The 26279-nt window shown below is 33.3% G+C and overlaps 1 protein-coding gene across 2 annotated transcripts in view; it reads right to left on the bottom strand.

The window, feature by feature from the left end:
• LOC126886867 (sodium-independent sulfate anion transporter-like) overlaps positions 1-25340 on the bottom strand; it is a 33294-nt gene extending 7954 nt beyond the window's left edge. Inside the window, exons 1-5 of one of the 2 annotated variants that reach the window (XM_050653990.1) lie at positions 25238-25340; positions 5892-6154; positions 2997-3129; positions 1571-1791; positions 1197-1512 (exon numbers count right to left, since the gene is read on the bottom strand). In XM_050653990.1, the coding sequence (XP_050509947.1) occupies positions 1197-1512; positions 1571-1791; positions 2997-3129; positions 5892-6154; positions 25238-25256 (952 nt within the window). In that variant the 5' untranslated portion in view covers positions 25257-25340. Of the gene's footprint in view, positions 1-1196; positions 1513-1570; positions 1792-2996; positions 3130-5891; positions 6155-17902; positions 18135-25237 lie in introns of those variants that run through there. The other variant, XM_050653994.1, reaches the window with a different exon arrangement.
• Positions 25341-26279: the final 939 nt, after the last annotated feature.

Here is a 26279-nt window from a genome sequence, read left to right as displayed (position 1 = left end):
CAAATCCCACAAAAACAGAAGTTACTGCCTTCTATCTAAATAACCGGGAAGTGAACTACAGACTAAACATAGAAAGCGAAGGGGTTACCCTAAAACATAAGCCAAATCCAAAATATCTCGGTGTAACACTGGATCGTACTCTAACTTTCAAGGAACACTTACATAAAACTGCAGCTAAAGTAAAAACTCGCAATAATTTCATTCACAAGCTTGCAAACACCTCTTGGGGAGCCAATGCAGACACAATCAGGACAAGCGCTGTTGCATTAGTCTATTCAACAGCCGAATATTGTGCTCGAGTCTGGCTAAACAGTCACCATACTAACTTCCTAGACACACAACTAAATCAGACAATGAGGTATATTACGGGGACCATAAAAAGCACACCAACTCAGTGGCTTCCAGTTCTAAGCAACATTGCACCAACCAAAACACGACGGTTAGCTGCCCTTAAATCACAATACCAGAAATGTCAAAAGAATCCCTCATTGCCAATAAATACCGACATAGATCAGTTAAACCAGGGCCAATTGCGGCTGAGATCTCGAAACCCGCCAACAAGAACAGCAAACAATTTCCAAACAATTTCACAATCGATGAGCATTGGATAAGCGAATGGAACGAAGAAGTGAACAATGCACACCTAATAGGAAATCCCACAGTCAAACTCAACGGTTTCTCTCTTCCGCGTCGAGAATGGTGTAATCTGAACCGAATCAGGGCAGGTCATGGAGTGTGCAATAAATCACTTAACCAATGGGGTATCGCAGACAGCCCGCTATGTGACAAATGCAATGCTGCTGAACAAACAGTCCACCACATTACACAAGAATGTCCAGCCACACAATTCGAAGGAAGCTTAATCGAAATTCACGAACTAACTCCTGAGGCAATGGAATGGCTCCACAGTAGCAATATCCGCCTTTAATGTTTTCATTTATATTCTTACAATCTATTGTATGTTTTAGCAATGTGTAAAGTTCATACGAATATATATATATACCTGGGCGCACAAAAAGAGAGGAAGGCCAAAAATAAATGGAGAGACCTAGTGATGGGAGATATCAAAGAGCTGAGAACTAGATATTGAAAGCTAACAGCTAAGAACAGAAAACGATGGAAATTATCCATCTAGCCATGGGTATAAAAAGCTTATACATACATACCTACCCCTTAAGATAAATCAAAATACATACTGTAAGCCTTTGCAATAGCTACATTAGCCAACACGGCCACAAATGGCACTACTGCAATTCCAGCACCCAAGTCTGCCAACATATCTGTATATCCAATCGTCTGATTGCCACTTTGAGCAGTCAATGAAGGAAACTTGACTTCTGGAATTCCCGTGGGAACCGTTCCAGTAATTTTAAAAGGAGGAACGCCACTTTGACTATAATACATTGACACTATGGTGGCCAGCGTTACTGTGATGGCATTCTTCGATATAGACATTAACCACAGAAATTTCTTCAATGTAGGGTTTTTTGGTTTGATTGCTGTGGTTATATACTGAAAAGATAATAATAACGGATATTTTAGGGCCAACATAAAGCTTCATTTGGCTTACCTTAAATATTAAAAGGAAAATAATGCAACTAAATCCCATTACAGTATCAGCCAGTTTAATTTGGTCAACTTTTTGAACGAATTCTTTAAGTATCTGTCGAACGTTATGGCTTTTTATATTTATTCCGAAGAGATTTTTCAACTGCGCTGTTATAATAATTATAGAAGTAGCAGATGTGAATCCAGAAGTCAGACATGGTGATATAAAGTCCACTACAAAACCTAAAAATTAAATTTTATATAAACCACCTTTTTGAAGCACGTTAAATTTTATTCTCGGTCTCCAGTTCCTGCCGCAAATCAATCACCTTTAATTCACATATTCTTAACGCCATTTTCACACAATTTATTTGAAAATACTCCACTTCTGACACCAATGTAGTGCTTTTAGCAGCCATTTAAATTTATTATTAATGAATATTGACACTTAGTTTATTTAGTTTATTATTTTAGTTTATTTAAATTTAGTTTATTAAATTTAGTTTATTTAAATTATTAACTTTACTATTTACACTAAAAAATATAATTTATATACATATATCTCCCGACCATATAAGCGCACACTGTTAGCATTAGAATGACCGTAAAATCTAAGCAATTCTATTTAAATGCACTCCGGCTCTGTGTCTCCCAATTCTTTAGACCTGGTCTGGAATAAATAGAATAAATAGAATTGCATACACTCAGATAAGGTGACGTCAAAACCAGGTTCGCATCTTTTCTCGAAACAGGTAAAATTTCTAAGCCATTTGAGGTGGCCAGAACCGGTAAGCAGCTGCTTCTTCCGGAGCTCTGGAAGGTTGGGGTCATTGACAGGTAGCTAATTTAACAATTATCGTGCTGAGAAATTTTAATTACCAGTCATGAAATTTTAATTACTTATATTTTGTTGTTCTGAAGCTATTTCCTTGTGGCATTTTTATAATCAACTATTTTTAATCGGAATAAGCCACAATTTTACCAAAAAAATGATTTTATTAACGTTTCGAAGCCCAAAACGGGTTTCGTTGTCAAAATACAAAATACTACTAAAATAAACAAAAATGTTGTTGCTAAGTAAAAAAATTCTTCTAATAATTTATTTAATCTGACTCATTTATATTGGCAATTCAGACGTATATTATACATTTTAAAGTAGAAGACTTTAAAATGATATCGCCAATAATTATGAGTTGCGTTCCTGGGACGACTTTACTAAAAGATAGTTCATTCGATTACATGAAATCAATCCCAACTCAAGAATATCCGTCACAAAAAAATCATAGCATGTGATCTGTCTTTAAAAAGACAACCAAATGCAACGATGACAGTAAAATTCTCGCGTTAGAGGTTCCATAGTAAATATTTTGATTAAATTCCATACTTATATTTTGATTCAGGTAAAGTAAAAACGAAGAGTAATTAAATGTTGATAAACTTTGTCCTACCTAAATTTAAAAGTCCCATGAACAGTTCCACACATCCAGCCAAAAATGTAAGTAAAACAACGTACTCTACCGGTTTCCCGATCGTATACGATACAGTTAACAAAGACATCAAACTTGTTGGTCCTATGGAAACCTGAAAGGGAAATAAACTTGAATGTATAGTCTGATTGATGATGAAGTTGTTTTTCCACAGATTGTGTTGTTTTCAGTATCTATTAAGCGCCAATTTTTTTTATTTTTGTGATTTATGTTCAGGCATGAGCATTATTACTTATAGGCCTGAATCCCGCGCACAAAAAAAAATTGATTGATAGCAAGCTGAAAATTTGTTAATAGCTTAACGGTGTCTAGTCGGACAAACTTTGATGTACGGGAACACTGGAACTGGGGAAGTTTTAATTGTGGAACAGATTAAAAATTTAAAACGTCAGACTACGAAAACGTCCCATGTATTTTGTCGGACAGAACTTCCGATTGATTTGCTACCCTTTCATTAAACTCTCATGCAAAAAAAGAGACTGCAATTTATCCCTGTCATAATTCCTGTCATTTGACATGTTCTACTTGTCAGACGTATTAAAATTCCCAGTTGGTGATAAATACCAATCTGATCTTTGCATGAGAGTTTAAAATGATACAGTAGCGATCAACAAGTAGCCAAAACGCGTTCCAAGATTGCGGCTGTAATTTTGAATATTTTTTCGAGATATTTGGCACACGTATTCGTAATATAATAAAGAATGGCGGTACAGAGCCCAATTTGAAAAATATATTAATATGTGGAAATTACTCGGTAATTAAATACAATATTAAAAAAACGAGCCTGTACCGCCATTAAGATGAACAAAAAAATACACTTTCTTCAAATAAACTTTTTAATCCGATGCCTAGATTTTGTGTCATTTTGGAACTACTAATGAAATAAAAAATTTTAGTAGTTCCAAAATGACACAAAATCTAGGCATCGGATAAAAAAGTTTATTTGAAGAAAGTGTATTTTTTTGTTCTTCTTAATGGCGGTACAGGCTCGTTTTTTTAATATTGTATTTAATTACAGAGTAATTTCCACATATTAATATATTTTTCAAATTGGGCTCTGTACCGCCATTCTTTATTATATTACGAATACGTGTGCCAAATACCGCGAAAAAATATTCAAAATTACAGCCATAATCTTGGAACGCGTTTTCGCTACCTGTTGATCGCTACTGTTTCCTCTTAATGAAAGGGTAACCAATCCATTGGAAGTTCTGTCCGACAAAATGCATGGAACGTTTTCGTAGTCTGACGTTCCAAATTTTTAACCTGTTCCACAATTAAAACATCCCCTGTTCCAGTGTTCCTATACATTAAAGTTTGTTCGACGAGACACCGTTAAGCTATTAACAAATTTTCAGCTTGCTATGAATCAACTTTTTTTTAATACGCGGGATCTAGGCCTATTTTCCTTCCGATTTTTTTTCAAACTACTGATTTCGTTAAATTTGAGTTGATATCCGAGAGTCTTTGGGTGTTCGAGTAGAATAAAAACAGATGAGAACAACGCAGAAGAGAGCAAAACATAATAGAAGGAAACATAAAATACGATAAAAGCAAAGAAACGAATAAATAATGTCAAATACATAAGTATAAGAATAAACCAGAAAAGAACAATATGAACGTAAATTACACAAAAAAGAAAACTTGAAATCAAAAATGAAGATCAAACCCATATTAGAAAACTAACACAAGCAGAGAGAATAGTACAAAAGGAAAATAAAAAAAGAATGTGTGTGTACTTTGTACGCACGTAAGAAGTTATACATACTTCTATTATATGATGTCAACGAAATAAATATACTTTCAACAGTTTATTTTTATTTTATTTAAATATTAAACTAATTTTATTGCTTACCACTTTCCAAAAATAAAAAAAGAATAGGAATGGCCCGGATATGAACCCAAGACCGCTCGATCTGTAGCTGAATGCTCTACCAATATCGTCACGACCTCTCTGTTTACATAGCTTCTCGGACATAATGACAATTCACGGTAACAAACAGACGAAGTGAAGTATAATAAATATAAAAATGTTTTAATAATACTTATCTTACTCCAGAGGAAGACAAATCCAAAGACACAAAAATTATAATAAATATATTTACTAAAAACACTAATATATTGTTTCCACACCTTTTTTGCTCTGATATATACATAACTTGAAAGATTTAGCAACTAACGCCATACTGTCTGTGTGCGCATGCGCGCAGAAGAATAGAAATTCACTCCCAATCGCGCCTAAAGAAGTATAACTTCAAAAAACGGGTCGAGGAAGAGAAAAAAGGAAGAAGTACAGACCGGATGAGAACAGTATAGAATAAAATAGGACAGAATAAATTAAGTGAAAATAAGATACCTTGGAATTACACAGCGACTGGACAAAGAAGTGGTAGATCAAGTACAAAAAGCAAATAGACTGACAGAATGCCTTAATAAAGCTATAAGTCAAGAATTTATAAAGCCAGTGTAAGACCAACAGTGACATATGTATCAAAAACAAAACCCAATACAGCCTCAACACAAAAACCACTGGAAACGGCAAAGATGAAAGCACTGATAAGAATTATAGGAAATACGCTGAGAAAAGGAAAGGGGAGTGAAAGCATTAGAAGAAAATATAACGTACAGTATATTAACAAATGGGCACTAGACAAAAAAAAGTGTGGGCAAAATAGAAAGCGATAAATCACTAATCCGTAGAAGAAGTATCGGACAAGATGGAGTGCGGAGAGCGCAAAAGATGTAGTAGCAACCTTTCATGGAGGTATAAATCGACCAATCACCAAACAGAATTGCTCATAAACAGAAAGAAGAAGAATAAAGTAGAGCGTCGTTGATTATGCGAAGAACACTCACTTCCTTAATAGTTCCAAAAATAATATACACATAGGATCCCACAAAGGCTGTATACAGTCCATATTCAGCTGGTTGTTCTGCCAGACCAGCATAAGCTATGGATTGAGGTATCATAGTCAAGCCAACCGTTAATCCGGCAATTAAATCTGCCAGAATATCATTCTTCGTGTAGTTGGGCAACCATCTGAAGATTGCCACTGATTTGAAAAGTTGAGCCTTGGATTTGGATATTACAGTCCGAAGTTTGGAATGCTTCTTCCTCTCTAAAAATAAATAAATTGTTTATGAACTATACAGCATAATTAACAATTATATTTAAATAATAACAATTTGCAACTAATTAATAAGTATGCGGCAAAATAAACAGTATAGTTAAGAGAAATAAGGAAAAAAGATATTCTGTTGGTGACACAACCCCCTTCAGGCCGAAATCAAATTTTTTGAGTAGTACATATGGACATCTATAATAATAGCCTATATTATGTTTCCTGTAGCCGATTTTGATGATATACATAGTTATAAACAAATGAAAATCAAAAAACGGTAAATTTTCGCTTTTTTCGTCTATTACCTCAAAGTTAAGCATTTTAAACAAATTTGAGAGTAAGAAACTTATAACTCGCATAAAAAACTTCAATATGGCGTTCGCTAAATACGTCTATCTTTATTGGTTGCTTAGAAAATTGCAAAATAAATCATAAATTTTTAGTTTTTGAAGTTATACTCCTTTAGGCGCGATTGAAAGTAAAAGTTCATAATTCTGCGCGCATGCGCACACAGACAGTATGGTATAAACGTTATACGGGATCTGATTGGGTGTTAAAATCATCTGTTAATAATTGTTCAATATGGACATTTTGGATAAACAAATTAATGTTGTGTATATTAGTTTTTATTGTTATGATGGCAGAGAAAAATGCAAGTTTATAATATTGTAGTGACTTTTTAAATAGTCTTTAAAAGCGACAGGTACGTAATAATTGTAAATGTTTCAGTATCCTAATAAAAAATTTCACAGGTAGGACCTACCTATTTGGAAAATTTAAAAAGAACCTACTAAAATAGTATCTATGTAATGCTTTGATTTACATAATTTAATTACCATCAAAATTTCTATCAATATTCACCTAATATATTGTTTTCTTACTCTATGTTGTGTTGTATTCTAATATTTCTTTCAATTCTAAATAATTTCAATTAAAAATCAAAATAATTTGGTTAAATTCAGAACCGTCAAAAGTTTAATCCGTTTAGTTAGTTGATCTTCGCACATGATGACACATGGTCTCCGTGGGTAAAAGTTTAAGGTGAATGAATTTCAATACTAACTGCGCTGATAAGCGGGTTCGAACCCCAATGGAAACTTTTATTTTTTTTATTTTTTTATACATTTTATGATTGTAAGTTTATTATATAATTTTTTTTTCAGAAAATACGTATTTAGTTAAAAATTTGTCCTACATTGTTCAGAAATCATTTGTGGCATTTTTCAATGTGTTTGTTTGTGTGTGTTTTATTCTTTTATTATTTTAATTTTTGGCACTGTTTTAATAAAAATTTTTGAGAAGTAGTAAGTATTAAAATTAGTTTAATATTTAAATAAAATATAATTTTATGATTGTAAGTTTATTATATAATTTTTTTTTCAGAAAATACGTATTTAGTTAAAATTTTTTCCTACATTGTTCAGAAATCATTTGTGGCATTTTTCAATGTGTTTGTTTGTGTGTGTTTTATTCTTTTATTATTTTAATTTTTGGCACTGTTTTAATAAAAATTTTTGAGAAGTAGTAAGTATTAAAATTAGTTTAATATTTAAATAAAATATAAATAAACTGTTTAAAGTATATTAATTTCGTTGAAATCATATAATAGAAGTATAACTTCTTACGTGCGTACAAAGTACACACACATTCTTTTTATAAATATTCATAACTTATGCAAAAATTAACTTAGAACCTTATTATTACACGGAATGCTGAGACTTCTGGTGCTTAAATCATACCGTAAATTTCAAAGCAATTGGTCAAACAGTTTAAAAGTTATTTAATTTGTTTATCCCAAATTAATTTTTTTTGCAACACTATAAGTCAGAAAATGATGAAGTTCCAGTAATACTTTGGATAGTTTATGAAAGAAGAAGATTTACACCATTAATTTAATTACAAAAAATAACAAAAAATAATTCTAAATATTGCAAAATTATTTTGCAAGAACATGTGAATTAAAAAAAGGGGGAGCTAACTTCGTCCCTAATTATCCTAGGACAATTGTTTTTCTTTCTAAATGCGTATAAAAATTTAGTCTGTCTAAATATGAAAAAATAATTTTTCTACGGGTAATGGTTAAACAGTTATTCTAATTGTTTATAAGTAAGCAAAAAATCTACGTTTTGCAAAATAATTTTACAGTTTAAAATTACTTCTTGTCATTTTTTTAATTAAGTTAATAGTATAAATGTTCTTCTTTCATAAACTGTCCAAAGTATTACTGTAACCTCATAATTTTTTGACTTATAGTGTTACAAAAAAAATGAATTTGGGATAAACAAATTAAATAACTTTTAAACTATTTGACCAATTTCTTTAAAATTTAAAATGTAATTTAAGCACAAGAAGTCTCAGCATTCCATGTATTAAAAAGGTTCTAACTTAATTTTTACATAAGTTATGAACATTTTATAAAATCTCAAAATTTATGACTTATTTTGCAATTTTCTAAGCAACAAATAAGGATAGACATATTCAGCGAACGCCATATTGAAGTATTTTTGTATGATTTATGAGTTTCTTATTTTCAAATTTGTTTAGAATGCTTCACTTTTTAGTAAGAGACGAAAAAAGCGAAAATTTGCCGTTTTTGATCTTCATTTTTGTTTATAACTATGTATATCATCAAAATTGTCTGCAGGAAACATATAGGATATTAATAAGATGTCCATACTACTCAAAAAATTTGGTTTCGGCCTGGAGGGGGATGTGTCACGAGAAAAATCTTATTTCTCTGGACTAGTACCGTTGATTGAAATATTGATATGGGGAGATATGGAGATATCTTCTCCAATACCTCAATCAACGCTAGTACTGAAATGCGTATGCAGCGTTGCCAGGCCCAAATAATTTATTTCCCCATATTGTGTTTTAAAAGTTGCCAGATTTTCAACAGAATTCCGCGGACTTATAAGGTTTGTTCCAATTCGATACAAAACCGCTTTTGAACCGTTACGCGCATGCGCAATAACGAAAATGTATGCACAGTTACACATTTCTCGTTACTGCGCAGACTCGTAACCGTTCAAGAACGGTTTTATTTAGGGAACCCCAGGGAATATCATTGTTCGCGGTAGTCACAATTCACCAAACTGTATTGAGTGTGGCCTATATGTGGAATCAGTGACCACGATCTTGTCGTTGTAAAACATTTAATATTCACGTAATTAGGAATGGACTTTCTAAAATAACTATTTTTTACTAAATTTAATAACATATTTTAGCCAGTTTGATTTCCCCAGATATTAGTCATTTTAAAAAAGTTTTTCCCCAGTCCCCAAAGTTTATCAATTTTCCCCAGTTATGGGGAAAATTCCCCAGACCTGGCATCCCTGTGCGTATGCCTCAAATTTGTATGTGTCATGCGCCGGAACGTACTGAGTGGTTTCCGAACGTCGTTATAACGTATGTAAGTGTCGTGGTAATGTTAGGCACTTCAGGATGGTTCTCAATTTTAACGTGGAGTGCTTTTTTCGGTCATACGAAAAAGGTCGCGAAAACCATCCAAGCTTACTTACTTACTTTCCGTGTCCGGAACACCAACAACTTTAAATTCTATACTTCCAATTGTTGGCCACATAGATGGCCCTGTCATTTCCTATAATTAAATCTTCTTCTGTGCAGGTCTCTCTCATCTCTGTGCATGATAGTAGATGCCGACTGGTCTGAACCGCGCCACAGCCGCAAGTATCGTCCTCCTGGTATCCCCATTTTTTCAGGTTACTAGCACAACGTGAAACGCCGGTTCTTAGTCTGTTTAGCGCTTTCCAAGTCGGATACGGTAAATTGTGTCCAGCAGCCATTTCCTCTGAGGGAGAAAAATGTGTTGCGGTAGTTGACGCTTGCCATAGGTGTATTCGGCGCGTCTCTGGCGCTTCGGGGATGGATCTTGATGTTTTCAGAAAGCTTTTCCGAGATCTTAATCTACTCGGCTGAGTTTGGTTGTCATATAAGGGGTGTCTTCGGTCCATCTCCTGCTTTTTTTGTTCTACCTCTGACGTGACTTTCCTCCTGATAGATGGTGGAGCGAATCCCAGCTATGGGGTATACCTCTTCGATACCGTTTCATTTAGAGCCACGTTAACGTTCTTTGCGTGAGCAGAGTTTGCCTATACTGGTGCTCCAAACTCCGCGACCGAAAAACATAATACTAAGGCAAAAGTGCGGAGAGTGTGTGGTTGTGCTTAATACCATCCAAGCTTAATCTCAACAATGGTTTCAGCAGGTCGAGGCAACCTGTCTCACGGCCAGGGAGTATCTTCGAATACTGCTTGATCATTTTGGGAGATCGCCACCTGATGCGTACATATGGGGAAAGCTGAAGGAGGCAGACGGATACACCGACATTCTGGAATGGCGGACTAAAATTAAAGATTATTTTTTTGTGCCAAAGGGCATCTTTAACATCTATTTTATCGGGAATGTCGTCGTGAATAATGTTTACAAGGCTACATCATGTATATTAACCTTTAACTACCCGCGCATCAAGTTATAACATAACTACACGCGTGGCGTACTTTGTACGCCACAAGAAAATACACTTAAAAACAGCGGATTTGTTTAATTTTTTTTTTGAAAAAATACACTTAGTTGTTTGTTATAAACCTTATTCGGCATCAGTGGATACTTGAAGTTCCTTTTCAGTAAGCCAATTGGAATTTATAACTGGAATCATGGAATAACTGGATTCCATGATAAATAAAATTACTAATAAAAAATTTTTTTGAATGTGATTTTTTACAGGAGAAAAAGTATTGTTTACAAAGAAAAATATATTTTTTGCCATAATAACTAAAAAACAATTAAAATATGTACTTATATTACGACTTATAGTAATATATTCCTGGGGTGTATTGTCCACCACCGGAAACAACTAATAATAAAATGTAAATTACGATCTTTCCAGAACGCCGATTATAACGAAACTAAAACCAAATTGTAAAGCACATTCCAGTGATAGGTTAGAGAGATAAACAAGGTCAAAAATTAAATTTTTAAATATATTTCCAGTAGAATTCTTATATTTGGCGTACAAAGTACGCCAGCGCGTGTAGTTAAAGGTTAAATATATAAATAATCAAAAATATTTCGATTTCCATTTCAGTATTGTTTATTTTGGCGCATACTGTATTTTTCATAAAATTAAAAAATTACGCAGTAATTTTCGATACAACGAAATTTAATCTTTCGTATCTTTGTAAAAACTATTTAGTATTCACATAAATATTTGAGGTCAAGTTTTTTACAATATACTTTTTTTTATTTTTGTTTTATTTTTACAATATAATGATTACCAAATGTGCAACGACACACTAGATAAAGAAATCATGTTATGGCCAGTGATAAGACTTTGAAGTGCATTCATTCATCAAATTAATCTCATAATAGGAATAATATTTATCTATGAGCCCTAACAACTAAATTTTCGGTCAAACGAAAACTTTTATCTTCACAACTTTGCTTAGGTATTGAATGAAAGAACGAGATCATCGTCATCAATGGTGCTACAGCCCTATGAAAGGGCCTCGACCTTCCCAAGTCTATTACGCCAGTCAGTTCTATCCATTGTCAACTGTTGCCAGTTTGCTGCGCCTATTTTTCTACCATCCTCATCTACACCATCGTTCCATCTGAGTTTTGGCCTACATATCTTGATCCCACATGTTGTAAGATAAGGATTATTCTAGAAGGGTTGTTCTGCTGCGATCTTGCTAGATGTCTAGCCCATATAGTGTTCCGTTTCCTGATAAAAACTCATTTTTCTCGATTGTGTATTTTGTCACTTGGCACGTTATATATCTCCACTCTTCATATATCTGTGGTATATCTCGTAGTTGTATCTCCTCCTCCAAACCCACAGATGTCACCGAATATTCTTCTTAGGATCCTTCGTTCAAATATAAGCAGAAAGTTTTCATCTGACTTGGAGATGGCCCATGGCTTCGATCTATATGTCAACACATGTATAAAGGTTTTGTATATTATGTTTATTTTTGTTGTTTGGCTTAAGTTTCTGCTTCTCACATGTCTACTCAGTCTTTTTTTTTGAAAAATGGCTTTGGCAGAGCCAATTAGCCAGACTTGTTTGTGATTGATTGCAGATTCATAGTCATAAATTTCTTATAAACATAAGTACATTTTACAATATTATTTTTATAGATACATTAGTACATTGTGTAGCTTTTTTTTATTTTGTTTTAACTATTTTACTGTTTTTTTAATATATATTTTAATTTGTGCGAAACACTTTTTTTTACTTCTTTTTTTTTATTCTTTTTTTATTTTTGTTTCTATTTTTTTTTCTTTTTTTTTATTTATTATTTTTTTGTTATTATTTTATTATGTGTTTTTTTTATATATTATTTTTTTAAATTTTTTCAAACCACATTAACAAATTATGCCTATTATATTACGTTTACAACTTGTATTTACATAATTTAACATGTTTATAAATGAGATGAAGAATTTCCATATCATTTGTAAATATTAAAGTATTAAGGTTTATTGGGAAAAAACATTTTAAATCTTTTAATTCCTTATAAAGGTCGTTTATGTTAGTTATGTTTGAATGACATTCTAATATGACATGTGTTAGATCTCCGATTTTGGTCTACTCAGTCAAAAATAGCATTTGTTTGCTAGGATTATCCTTCGCTTGATTTCTTCCGTCATGACATTCTCCTTGATGATCAGGGAGCCTAAGTTTGTGAATTTGTCCACCACTTCAAAAGTAGAGTTATCAACCGCGAATTGGTGACCGATGTTTCTGGCTCTATGATTGGGCGATGATGTCATCATCTCAGTTTTCTCTCATTTACTTGCAACCTCATATTTTTTGAGGCATTTGAGAAGATGGTATACATTTCTTCTAGTTTGCTTGTTGTGTGGACAACTAGGTCCACATCATCTGCATATGCCAAAATCTAGGATGGTTTATTAAAAATATTTTCTCTGTTGTCTATTCGTGTATCTCTGACCGCCTTTTCCAGAGCTATGTTAAAGAGGAGACACGCCAGCGCATTATTGTCGCAGCCCAACATGCGTTTCAAACGCCTGCGATTGTTCGCCCTGTATTTCGACTTTGCAAACTTTAGGCATTGTAGCCTTAACCAATCTTATCAGTTCATCGGGGATGTGGAATTCATCCATGGCTTCATTCAATTTATTTCTTAGGACACTATCATTGGCCGATTTAAAATCTACGAAAACATGGTATGTGTTGATATTGAATCCATTGGTTTTTCCAGTATTTGTCTTAGCACGACACTATGTACTTCTTCTTCTTCTTGATGTGCCTATCCGTGACGAATGTTGGCGATCATCATGGCAATCTTTACCTTATCCGCCGCAGCGCGGAACAGCTGTACAGATGTTGTGTTGAACCAAGTTCCGAGGTTCTTCAACCAGGATGTTCTTCTTCTTCCTGGACCCCGTTTTCCAAATATTTTTCCTTGCAAGATGGCTTGTAGAAGGACATATCTGGATTCATTTAGCATAATGTGTCCGAAGTACGAAAGCAATAAAGTTGGTCTAAAAATCAATAAAGCTAAGACAAAAATAATGGTGGTCGACAGATTCGACACAATTCAACTGACTAACATGTTACAATAATACCAGATAGTAAACACCTTTATCTATCTCGGGTCTAGTATAACTAACGATGGTAACTGTGAATCAGAAGTTCAGAGACGTATTGGTATGGCAAAAAATGCGATGAGTCGCCTAACTAAAGTTTGGAAAGACAGATCTATCTCTCAAAATATCAAGATGATACTGGTGAATGTCATTATATTCTCAATATTCCTATACGGAGCAGAGACTTAAACTCTTCGCGTATGCGAGCGCCAAAAAATTGATGCCTTTGAGATGTGGTGCTGGAGAAGAATGCTGCGCATACCTTGGACAGATCATAGGACAAACGTTTCCATTCTAAACCAACTTAAGATTAAAAAAAGGCTGTCCACAATATGTCTGCAACGAATACTGCAATTCTTCGGTTACGTGGTTCGCAGAATGTGACGATAGTTGGAGAGACTAATTGTTTCTGGAAACGTCCCGGGGAGAAGATCAAGAGGACGATCGCCAACTAGATGGTCCGACCAAATAAAGAATTCAGCTGGAAACTCATTCTGCGAAGCTGTTAGAGCAGCTGAAGAGACCAATGGAAAAACTTGTTAGGAATACTGAAAGAAATCACGATCCTCAGTAATGGGGAAACGACAAGAGAGAGAGAGAGTCCGAAGTACTGTCACTTTCGAGATTTGATGGTGGTCAGTACCTCTCAGTTCTTCTACATTCTTCTGAGGACCTCCTCATTTGTTACTCGGTCAGTCCACGGGGTTTAAAGTATTCTTCGACATAGCCAATTTCAAATGCTTCCAATTATCTGCACATATCTTCGTTCAAGGTCCACGATTCAACACCCTAAAAGCTATATACTTAGTCATTATGAATTATTGTATCTTTTAAACGCTATGTATCAAATGCTACAGTCGTTGTTTTTGTTAAAGGTTTTAGATCAACTATAATTTTTATATTATTTTTATATTACAATGCCAACACACACACAAATATATATTTTTTATAAGAATACAGAAAATCGCGCATTACAGGGTGTCCAGAAACTCTACCGACAAACGATGACAGGAGATTCTTCAGATAATTTTAAGACAATTTAACCCAATTCATTTGTCCGAAAATACTTCCTAAGGGAGCTAGAGCTCTTTGAAGATGGCGTCTTGTAATTAGTTTTTCTTAAATACCTCCAGAACGCTTCAATTTAGAAAAACGAAAATCGGCACGTATATTTATCTTCCAGAGGTAAATCGATTCCATCCATTGCCAATTTCTAGTACCGATCATAGACGTCCGTTTTGGTTAGGGCAACGGTTATTTTATCACATAACTTTTTTGTCTTTAACTTTTAAGCATTTTTGACACTGGTTTATTAAATTGTGAGGTATTCTAGTACTAGAAGGTACTCTTGATTTAAGTCGGTAGGACACACGGTTTTCTAGAAAAATCGATTTGAAAGTTTTTCGTTTTTTGAATTTGAATAAAAATTGAAAGTTTTTTCAAAAAAAAACGGTGTATTTTACCAACTTAAAGCGAGAGTAACTTTTAGTACTAGAATATGTCATAACTTAATAATCTAGAGTCAAAAATGCTTAAAAATTAAAGACAAAAATGTTATGCGATAAAATAGCCGTTGACCTACCCAGAACGGAAGCATATGACCCATACTAAAAATTCGCAATTAATGAAATTCATTTACCTCTGAAATATAAATAAACGAACCAGTTTTCGGATTTCTAAATACACACACCGGCAAAATTAGCCGAACACCTTAAAAATGGGACATGTTTGATGTCACGAATTTCCTAAACCAGTGGCCCGATTTGAGTGATTCTTTTAGTATGTTATAGCCTTATTATTTAAGAATATCGTTGTAATAATATTGTTGCTAGACAGCTAAATATCATTTTATACCGGGTATAACAATAATACTGTGTTTTTTTCTTAAAGTTTGGAACACCCTGTGGACTATTCTAGGATATATAAAATATTGAAATTAAAACTCAATTATAGCCTTAGGCTTTCTTAACATTTTCTTTTTTGATTAATTTGCTTATGTTGGAAAATAAAAAAGTTATGAGTTTTAACAACTAGCCATGTTTTTCATCGATAAATCCTCATAGTAGGGGAGGAAAGTATGCTAAATTTGCAGTTAGTCGAGCGTTATGGGGACCTATTGGATTGTGAATAGTATGTGCTAAAACCAGAAAAAGGCTAAGTTAAGTTTTCCATATATTGGGGGAATTTTCATTTTTTAATTTATTTTCCATTTGAAAAAACCGATTTTTCCGATTATAGCGCGATCCATCCATAATTCGAAAAAATGTGTCAAATAAAAGTTGCTTATTTTTACGTAAAGAATCCAAATCTGCAATAAAAATTGGCGGCTCCTATTTAAGATTTTAAATTAAATCCCCCCACCCCACCTCCGTGGGGGTGTTTGGTGCCATTCGATAGATTTTTCAACAATATTGAATACGTGTATTTTGAAGTTTTTTGATCTGATGTTCAGCTAGTTCTGCTGAAATCCACGGGAGGTCGTCATTGTGACATCGCATACATCGCTTATTAATTTATTTATTTAATACATCTATTGAATTACTTTAGGCTTGTTTATTAAACTAAGCAGATAATGATGGTAGGGGAGCCCAAGCGGGGATTTTTTCAGTTACTCGAGCGCGTCAGATTATCACATGGGGAGAAACCTTGTACCCTGTAAATGTACCTATACCATATATTGGTTCTTAACACCAGGGCATTCATTAAGGCGACTGAGAAAAAATCTATTCTTAGAAATCTAAAAAATCTATTCGCTTGGGGGGTAAATTAAAAATTTTAAATACGATATTTCGCGAAATGAACATCAGGTTGTAAAACTGCAAAATACACGTATTCAATATTTTTTAAAAATCTATCGAATGGCACCAAACACGTCCCCCCACGGAGGTGGGGTGGGAGGTTACTTTAAAATATTAAATAGGAGCCCCCAATTTTTATTGAAGATTTGGATTCTTGACGTAAAAATAAGCAATTTTTATTCGCAACATTATTTTAAATTATTATAATCGGAAAAAAACGATTGTTTCAAATGGAAAATAAATTAAAAAATGAAATGTCCCCCAATATATGGAAAACTTAACTTAACTTTTTTCTGGTTTTAGCACATACTATTCACAATCCAATAGGTCCCCATAACGCTCCAGTAACTGCAAATTTAGCATACTTTTCCTCCCCTACTATGAGGATTTATCGATGAAAAACATGGCTAGTGGTTAAAGCCCATAACTTTTTTATTTTCCAACATAAGCAAATGAATCAAAAAAGAGAATGTTAAGAAAGCCTAAGGCTATAATTGAGTTTTAATGTCAATATTTTATATATGCTATAATATTCCACAGGGTGTTCCAAACTTTAATAAAAAAACACAGTATTATTGTTACACCCGGTATAAAATGATATTTAGTTGTCTAGTAACAATATTATTATTACAACGATATTCTTAAATAATAAGGCTATAACATATTAAAAGAATCACTCAAATCGGACCACTGGTTTAGGAAATTCGTGACATCAAACATGTCCCATTTTTAAGGTGTTCGGCTAATTTTGCCGGTGTGTGTAGTTTATTGCTTTTGAAATTTTTTTTGGAAATTCAAATAAAGAAAAATTTTCAAATCGATTTTTCTAGAAAACGGTGGATCCTATCGACCTAAAACAAGAGTACCTTTCAGTTGTAGAATACCTCACAATTTAATAGTCCATAGTCAAAAAATGCTTAAAAATTAAACATAAAAAAGTTATGCGATAAAATAACTGTTGCCCTACCCAAAACGGACGCCTATGAGCGATACTAGAAATTCGCAATACATGGGGTCGATTTATCTCTAGAAGATAAATATGTATACCAATTTTCGTTTTTCTCTATAGAAGCGTTCTGGAGTTATTTAAGAAAAACTAATTACAAGACGCCATCTTCCAAGAGCTCTAGCTCCCTTAGGAAGTATTTTAGGACTAGGTGAATTGGGTTAAAATATCTTAAAATTCTCTAAGGAATCCCCTGTCTTCGTTTGTCGGTACAGTTTCTGGACACCCTTTATATAGGGAAAAAGAGATTTGTTCGATAATTTCGAATTTGCTTTACCTACTAATCTACTTATATTTACTTACCCTTTTCCTTTTCCGCCATTAAAAACACAATTTAGTACTATTCAAATAGACAGTAGTTGTTTGACACTATATCTACATCTGATCTACAAGTAACATAAAAAGTCTTGTTCGCAAACTAGACCATTTAAACAACACCATAAATATAAGTACTTTTTTATAGGTTCTTTTTCAATTTGAAGATTTGTTGTGACACAACATATCTCGGCGCTTATTTAATTTGCTAATTGCTAATAATTTCATTAATATGTAAATTATATGAATAAACTAAGAGAATTTTACATCTTTTGTTTATTTATTAACATAAACAAAATTAATTAAGCGATCTGGTCATACAAAAAAACAAACATTGATATCATCTGGTTTGGGGTTTGGCAATTATAGAATCAAAACAAGAAAATTCTTTGATTTTTGTTAAAGTAGATCATCGATTAAATAATACTCCTTAGGCCACACTTAAAAAAAATTTTTACCTCCATCATGAGTCTTTTTTCTTCAGTCATTCATGTCGAGGAGTTAGATAAGGATGCGTGTTGTCACCTCTCTTATTCAATATTTATGAGGAACATATGTCATGAGGATGACTTTAGAAGGATTGGCCGGTGGAATAACCGTAGGGGTAGGAAAATATCCAATTTGATTTGCTGATGACACTACACTTATAGCAGCAAATGAGCAAGAAATGTTTGATCTCCTGCGAAGAGTTGAGTACGAAAGCAATAAAGTTGGTCTGAAAATCAATAAAGCCAAGACAAAAATAATGTTGGTCGACAGATTCCATACCATTTAACTGACTAACATGTTACAGGAATACTTTGTCTATCTCGGGTACAGCTTTGTATATCTCGGGTCTAGTATAACTAACGATGGTAACTGTGAAGCAGAAGTTCGGAGACGTATTGGTATGGCAAAAAATGCGATGATTCGCTTAACTAAAGTTTGGAAAGACACATCTATCTCTCAAAATATCATGATGAGACTGGTGAATGCCCTTGTATTCTCAATATTTCTATACGGAGCCAGTGGCGGCTCGTACCACTTTATGAAGGTAGTGCCAGAATTCGGACAGCCGCCAAAATTTTTAGTGACTGACTCAGGATATTGCCAAAAAAGGTATATGTACCTACTTAAAACAAAAATTAAAAAATAGGCGCAGATACTTTTACCTCATGTATATTATGTACCTATCATCTGAGATGCCAAGAAATTGTCCATAATTTATCAAAACAGTTCCGTAAATTAATTAATAATAAAAAACCCTCAACATACCACCAGTACTTACTGCTGATAGTACTTGAAGTTTGTTATTATGATCTAGTCTCTATTTACAAAATTATGAAAATAATACTACTTCATTATTCACACACATGCACAAATTTGTGTAATAACACTTTTAAAGTTTACGATATATGAAACCCGATTACGATTCTTTTTTTTTTGTTGCAAAGTTTTCAATGGCTTTATTATTAAAATTATCAATACAATTTACAAAATGCTTTTATGCAGAGCATACCTAAAGCACTAAGTCGTTCTTCTTTCGTTGTATTTAATTCAAATTCAAAATATTTAAAAGTTTAATAGTTTCTTCAAATGTACTATTTAAACCTTCCTGGTTTAATAAAACCGATAGCAGAACAGCCCCAGAGGTAATACCTAATTCATCTCGCTAATACAGTACTTGTAATTGAGTTTTAAACCGAGTTTTGCTTAAAAATTCTGATGCTTATAAGCAGAAAACTTCTCCGACATAAATAAATTAGACGCAACTTAATGTCCGGAGAAGGTAGACCTTTGAAAGATCTGGAACTTTGAATATGAACCTGTAAGTCGTTGTCTAATTTGGCGCTAAAATTTACCAGCTTCTTATATATCTCTATTTTCTGAATTTTCTTTTTCGTCGTGACCTCTTAAAGCTAACTCGAAAGCTCCACAAAACCTTATAAAATTTGTAGTTTGTTTCTAACGAAAAACCACCAAAAAAGTTTTTAAGATGCTAATCTGATTCATTGTCAATTATTAATAAATTAAACCTAAGAAATAATCAAAATATTATTTATAATACACCCACGATCATGATGCACTAAAAGTTTAATTATAAATACAAAAACTTTTTAACAGAAAATAGACCTAATAAAAGTGACAAGCCAGCACGTAAAGAAACTCGAAATAAATAGATACCCTCGTGCCTGGCACACGGATTCTCATTTGAAGGTATACTAATAGTCCAATATAGCCCTTTCTCTGTCACTTAGGTAATACATACAGTTGAGTCCGCGAGTCTTTACCCGTGCGTCATCACTTAAAGCATACGAAATAAGTCGGAAATCTATTTCACGCAACAACAACTGACAGAAAGTGGCTACTGTTCCGATTACGGGTTTTATTATAAAATTTTACGTTATCAAATATACAGTTGAGTCCGCGAGTCTTTACCCGTGCGTCATCATTTAAAGCATACGAAATAAGTCGGAAATCTATTTCACGCAACGACAACTGACAGAAAGTGGCTACTGTTCCGATTACGGGTTTTATTATAAAATTTGACGATATAAAATATATAGAATGTCAAATGTAAGTTTTGCTTCAAAATGTTTGTGCAGAATTACAGCTACATTTGAAGTAGCTTAATAAATTATTTTATTATTTGTTATGAGATGTCGCTGTATCGCGTCCTAATGGGGAATTTGAATTATCTTTCAGATTCCCTTTAAATTGATGGTCCAGCTATTTTTCGATTCAGAGGAGTGCACGCTAACGAACGCTGCTGAGGACGCCTGAAATGGTAGAAACAGCCTGTCCAGCGGATGTGCAACCCTCTGAATCGAAAACAAGCAAAACCATCATTTATTATTTTTCTATCTTTACTCGGATTTGAGTACTGAAAGTTTCTCTTCTGTCCTTTTTTTCCTAGACGAATGAAAGCGGAATGTGATGGTTTCCTTTTCGTTTTCTATATTCGTCGTCTGCGGTCTTATTAATTGAAAAAGTCGCAGATTAAGGATGTACCAGAAAGAACTTTCAACACGAAAAGTCTCAGTTTTAAATTACTATTTACCATTTTAATTTTTATTAAATTGGTGGATTCTGCATCTGAGGCTCTTCAATTTGTTATGAGATGTCGCTGTATCGCGTCCTAATGGGGAATTTGAATTATCTTTCAGATTCCCTTTAAATTGGGTCCAGCTATTTTTCGATTCAGAGGAGTGCACGCTAACGAACGCTGCTGAGGACGCCTGAAATGGTGGAAACAGCCTGTCCAGCGGGTGTGCAACCCTCTGAATCGAAAACAAGCAAAACCATCATTTATTATCTTTTATTATTATTGATTAATAAATAAATAAACAATTTATAAAAAAAAATCAATAACATATTTTATTTTTGTTATTTTATTCACTTTGACGGAAATCTAAACACAATCATTTCTTTACTGTGTGAATGACGTTAGCTTTGTATATTTTAAATATTAATTGCCAAAATATAATTATTTACCTTAAGGTGATACAGTAGCGATCAACAGGTAGCCAAAACGCGTTCCAAGATTGCGGCTGTAATTTTGAATATTTTTTCGAGATATTTGGCACACGTATTCGTAATATAATAAAGAATGGCGGTACAGAGCCCAATTTGAAAAATATATTAATATGTGGAAATTACTCTGTAACTAAATACAATATTAAAAAAACGAGCCTGTACCTCTATCAAGAAGAACAAAAAAATACATTTTCTTCAAATAAACTTTTTTATCCGATGCCTGGATTTTGTGTCATTTTGGAACTACTAATGAAATAAAAAATTTTAGTAGTTCCAAAATGACACAATATCTAGGCATCGGATAAAAAGGTTTATTTGAAGAAAGTGTATTTTTTTGTTCTTCTTAATGGCGGTACAGGCTCGTTTTTTTAATATTGTATTTAATTACTGAGTAATTTCCACATATTAATATATTTTTCAAATTGGGCTCTGTACCGCCATTATTTATTATATTACGAATATGTGCGCCAAATATCTAGAAAAAATATTCAAAATTACAGCCGCAATCTTGGAACGCGTTTTCGCTACCTGTTGATCGCTACTGTTTCCTCTTAAAATTTCAAAGCCCAATATAAAATTAGTTGTGAAAACAACTGTTTGTGTAATATAAAGAAACTTCAAAACGCAAAAATTCGACAAAAACCGCAAAAAATTCAACTGACTGACAGCCACAAAATTAAACAAATCAGAAACGTCAAACAAATAGGGCTTTTCATTCACAGTCATTTGTTTCGAGCTCCTGTCATATGTCGTATAATCCGTGTATATTAATATTATACACAGATTATTCAACATATGACAGAAGCTCGAAACAAATGACAATCGATGAAAAGCCCTATTGTGCTTAAAATATGAAAACATACCGAATCGTCTTTTTTTGTACCTATCTCTTTTCAATGCACTGAGTCTAGATGGTTCATAAAAATAACATGTGTTGCTACTTAATAACAAACGGCAGCTGGTTTGTCATGAGTTTCATGCATGGAAGAGAATGATGCTAGATAAAAAGTATGTGTTTTATCTCGCCAGGTATTAATGACGCACGGGTAAAGACTCGCGGACTCAACTGTATAATGATCGTGAAATATTTCTCTTTTCAGACGTGCCAGTACTGACTTCGGCACAATATTCTCCTGTCGAATAATCTCCCCTGTAACTGGCAGGGATTGTATTACGCCCAAGGTTGCCAGATTTTATATAATTTATGAAGATAATAAGAAATACAAACAAAAAAATTAACAAGTATTAAAAGGTTTTGAAGATAGAAAATATGTTTCTGCATAGTTAGCAATGTAGTGCCATGACTGTATGGCACTACCTCACGGGCCGCCACTGTACGGAGCAGAGACTTGTACTCTTCGCTCTTACGCGCGCAAAAAAATTGATGCCTTTGAGATGTGGTGCTGGAGAAGAATGCTGCGGATGCGCATACCTTGGACAGCTCATAGGACAAACGTTTCCATTCTAAACCAACTCGAGATTAAAAAAGGCTGTCCACAATATGTCTGCAACGAATTCTGCAATTCTTCGGTCACGTGGTTCGCAGAGGTGACGATAGTTTGGAGAGGTTAATTGTTTCTGGAAATGTTTCGGGCAGAATATCAAGAGGACGATCACCAACTAGATGATCCGACCAAATTAAGAATTCAGCTGGAAACTCATTCTGCGAAGCTCTTTGAGCAACTGAAGGTAGATACCAATGGAAACAAATTGTTAGTAATATTGAAAGAAATCACGATCCTCTCAGTAAAGGGGAAACGACAAGAGAGACATTCAACTTTTCTATTTCGGAAAATTTTCGAGAGGGGGGCGTTTCGTATATACATATAGAGGTTTCTAAACTGTGGTGTTGTCCGATAACTCGAGTATCCTTAAAAATTTGTCGGACCATATTAGCAATAAATTTTAAGTATTTTTATCAAACAATCGTGCAAAAAAAATATCATTTACGACTACATAGTGCACCCCCTTCCCCATATGGGGGGCGCGCTTCATAAAGTCATTCAATTTATACCCACACACCTGATTTTTACATAAATATTTAATAAAAATATTTACAATTAACTGGTAATGTTGTCCGACAAATTTTTAAGGTTAGGTACTCCAGTTGTCGGGCGCACCAAAGTTTCTATATTTACGAAACGCCCCCCTCCCGAAAATTTTCGAAATAGAAAATTTGTCCCACCCGACATGAATAACTGATTAAATAAAGTCTCATGAGGCAAGTAATAATTTTTTTTAAGTGTAGGCTCAAGACCTATTTTTGAGGGACATGGGTGTTTTTAAAACCGGTATTTTCGGATAATCAAACTGTATTGATGGAACCAATATGCATATTTATATACAAAAAGTTAAACGTCATATTTACATACTTACGTATGAAATTATATCTTTAAGGGGGTTAGGCGCAAAATCTTGGTCCAATGCTATTTAAATGCTTTCATTTTTTCAAAGACCACATTATTACCGAGGGCTGAAAGTCCCTTAGAATAAATAAAAAGTTTCTTTTCAACTAAATATGTGAAATTAAAAATCACACTAAATTTTCTCTTTTATTTTTCACCACCGTAGCTTATTAAAATAAACATTATAGAAAACTATTAAGAGCATAGGCGCAAATATTTTACGGCTATCCTTACTTTTTCTTTCTTTACACGGCAAATTACGTGTAGTAAAATTCTCACTGATATGGAGATGTAAACATTGGTTGACAATGGCATTGTCATCATTAACTTAGAGATGTCTTTTGAATGTTCTTGGATAACCGTTATTTGTATAATCGCTTAAATTATTAATTCAGTTAATTAATATGATTATTTTTTCACTAACTATATATTCAGTGATTACAATAATTTATATAGGTACTATAAAATAAAAACTAATAATCACATAAAGTGAGTTTTTTAATAATATAATGTTACTATGGAACGCTTAGATACATTTTGAACATCTTTAACAACAAAATACTTCGATCACAGAATATATATCCTGGTGTATTCTATGCTTGGATCTTCCGTAAATAATAAACAATAAATAACTTTTTATTAATTTCACGTCTTAAATCAATTATTTATCAAATACACTATCAAGACTTATTATTTAATAAACAACTCAAAATATTCCTGAAACCGTGTCAAATTTCAAATATTTAGTCGCCTTGTTTGTCACTGTCTTGTCACCACATTCTGTTCGACTTAGTGCGTTATTGTATGTCAAAGATAGCGAATGTTCCATTTGGAAAATATCACCACGAACATGGTGTTTATTTTTTTCGAATCCTGAAAAAACTAATAACTATTTTTGAAAAATTTTAACGCAGAATGAAAGACTACATTATTACCGAGGGCCGAAAGTCCCTTAGAATAAATACAAAGTTTCTTTTAAATGAAACATTTGAAATTCAAAATCACACTAAATTTTCCCTGTTTTTCACCCCTGTAACTTATTAAAATAAACATTATAGAAGTTTTCAGGGACTTTCGGCCCTCGGCTATAACGTAACCTTTCATTCTGCGTTTAAATTTTTCAAAAATACATACAAATAAAATAGTTTTCTCAGAATTCGCAAAAAATGAATATATTTAAAAAGCATTGGAGCCGGAATTTTGCGCTCATCCCCTTAAACAGAAAGTGTATTATTTGCAACAAAGTTTATAGGGCTTTTCATTCACAGTCAGCTGTTTCGAGCTTCTGTCATATGTCGTATAATCCGTGTACATTAATATTATACACGGATCATACAATATATGACAGAAGCTCGAAACAAATGACAATCGATGAAAAGCCCTATTCTAGGTACTTACTTACTTAAAATATTGACGAACATTGATGATTTTTAATCCTTAATCATGAATGCTTATAAAAATACTCAATTTTTATCTGTCAAAGCAAGCCTACACGTGTAAATCCGCAATGAGATTATCTCATGAGATTTTTGTCTCCCGAAATAAAAAAAATCAACAAACATTTATTTTAATGGTGGAAATAAACCTGAGATACGTCGTGATATACTAGAGATAATTTCGTGAGAGAATGTGTCATGAGATTTTAATTTCGCGAATAAATCTCAACACTTAAACACGATAAGCACATTGCGAGTTTCGCATGAAATATTTATTTCACATGCGGCACGTGAGTCAATCTATTGTGCCGTGGGATAAATATTTAAAAAATGCATGAACCAAGTGACTATAGTGGTGTTAAAAGAAAATAGTGCAGTGTTAACTGGACAAGACCATGATACCGCAGTTAATACAGTTGTATGAATCCTATTCTAATTTGTGAGACTGCAAAATTGGAATAGAGAATTAAAATCATCATCATTGGCTCTACAACTCATGGTCTTGGCCTGTTCCAGAATCAGCTTCTATTCCCTCCTATCCTTCGCCTTGGTTTTCCAATTTCGCACTTCTAACATTCGCAAGTCATCTTCCACCTGGTCTTTGGACGAGGAAATTGGAATATTTTATTTTATTTAACAAATATTGAAAATCAGTGACGGACATTCGAAGAAAGATTTTATAACATTTCGGATCTTTTTCCAGTTCTTCCAATAATGTTTCCATTATACAGGGTGATCAACTTCTGTGACAAAGTCCAATATATCTGTTATTATACAATATATGAAAAAAAGTTGTTAATAAAAGTTATAGACACCTTTAATATACACATTTTAAAATTAGTGAGAAATATACAGGGTCCTCCATAACATGGTGCCAAACCAAAGTTATGTTTTTTTAAATGGAACACCCTGTATTTTATTCAAAATCTGGTTTCTCTACTTTTTTCTGATTCGAGAGATATAACACTTGTCTAAGGTTATACTGAGTGTTTCAAAGTTACGAGCACT

This window comes from Diabrotica virgifera, chromosome 1 (assembly GCF_917563875.1).
Source record: "Diabrotica virgifera virgifera chromosome 1, PGI_DIABVI_V3a".
NCBI lineage: Eukaryota > Metazoa > Arthropoda > Insecta > Coleoptera > Chrysomelidae > Diabrotica > Diabrotica virgifera.
Note: the sequence above shows the minus strand (reverse complement) of the source record. Positions and strands in the feature narration are given on the sequence as shown.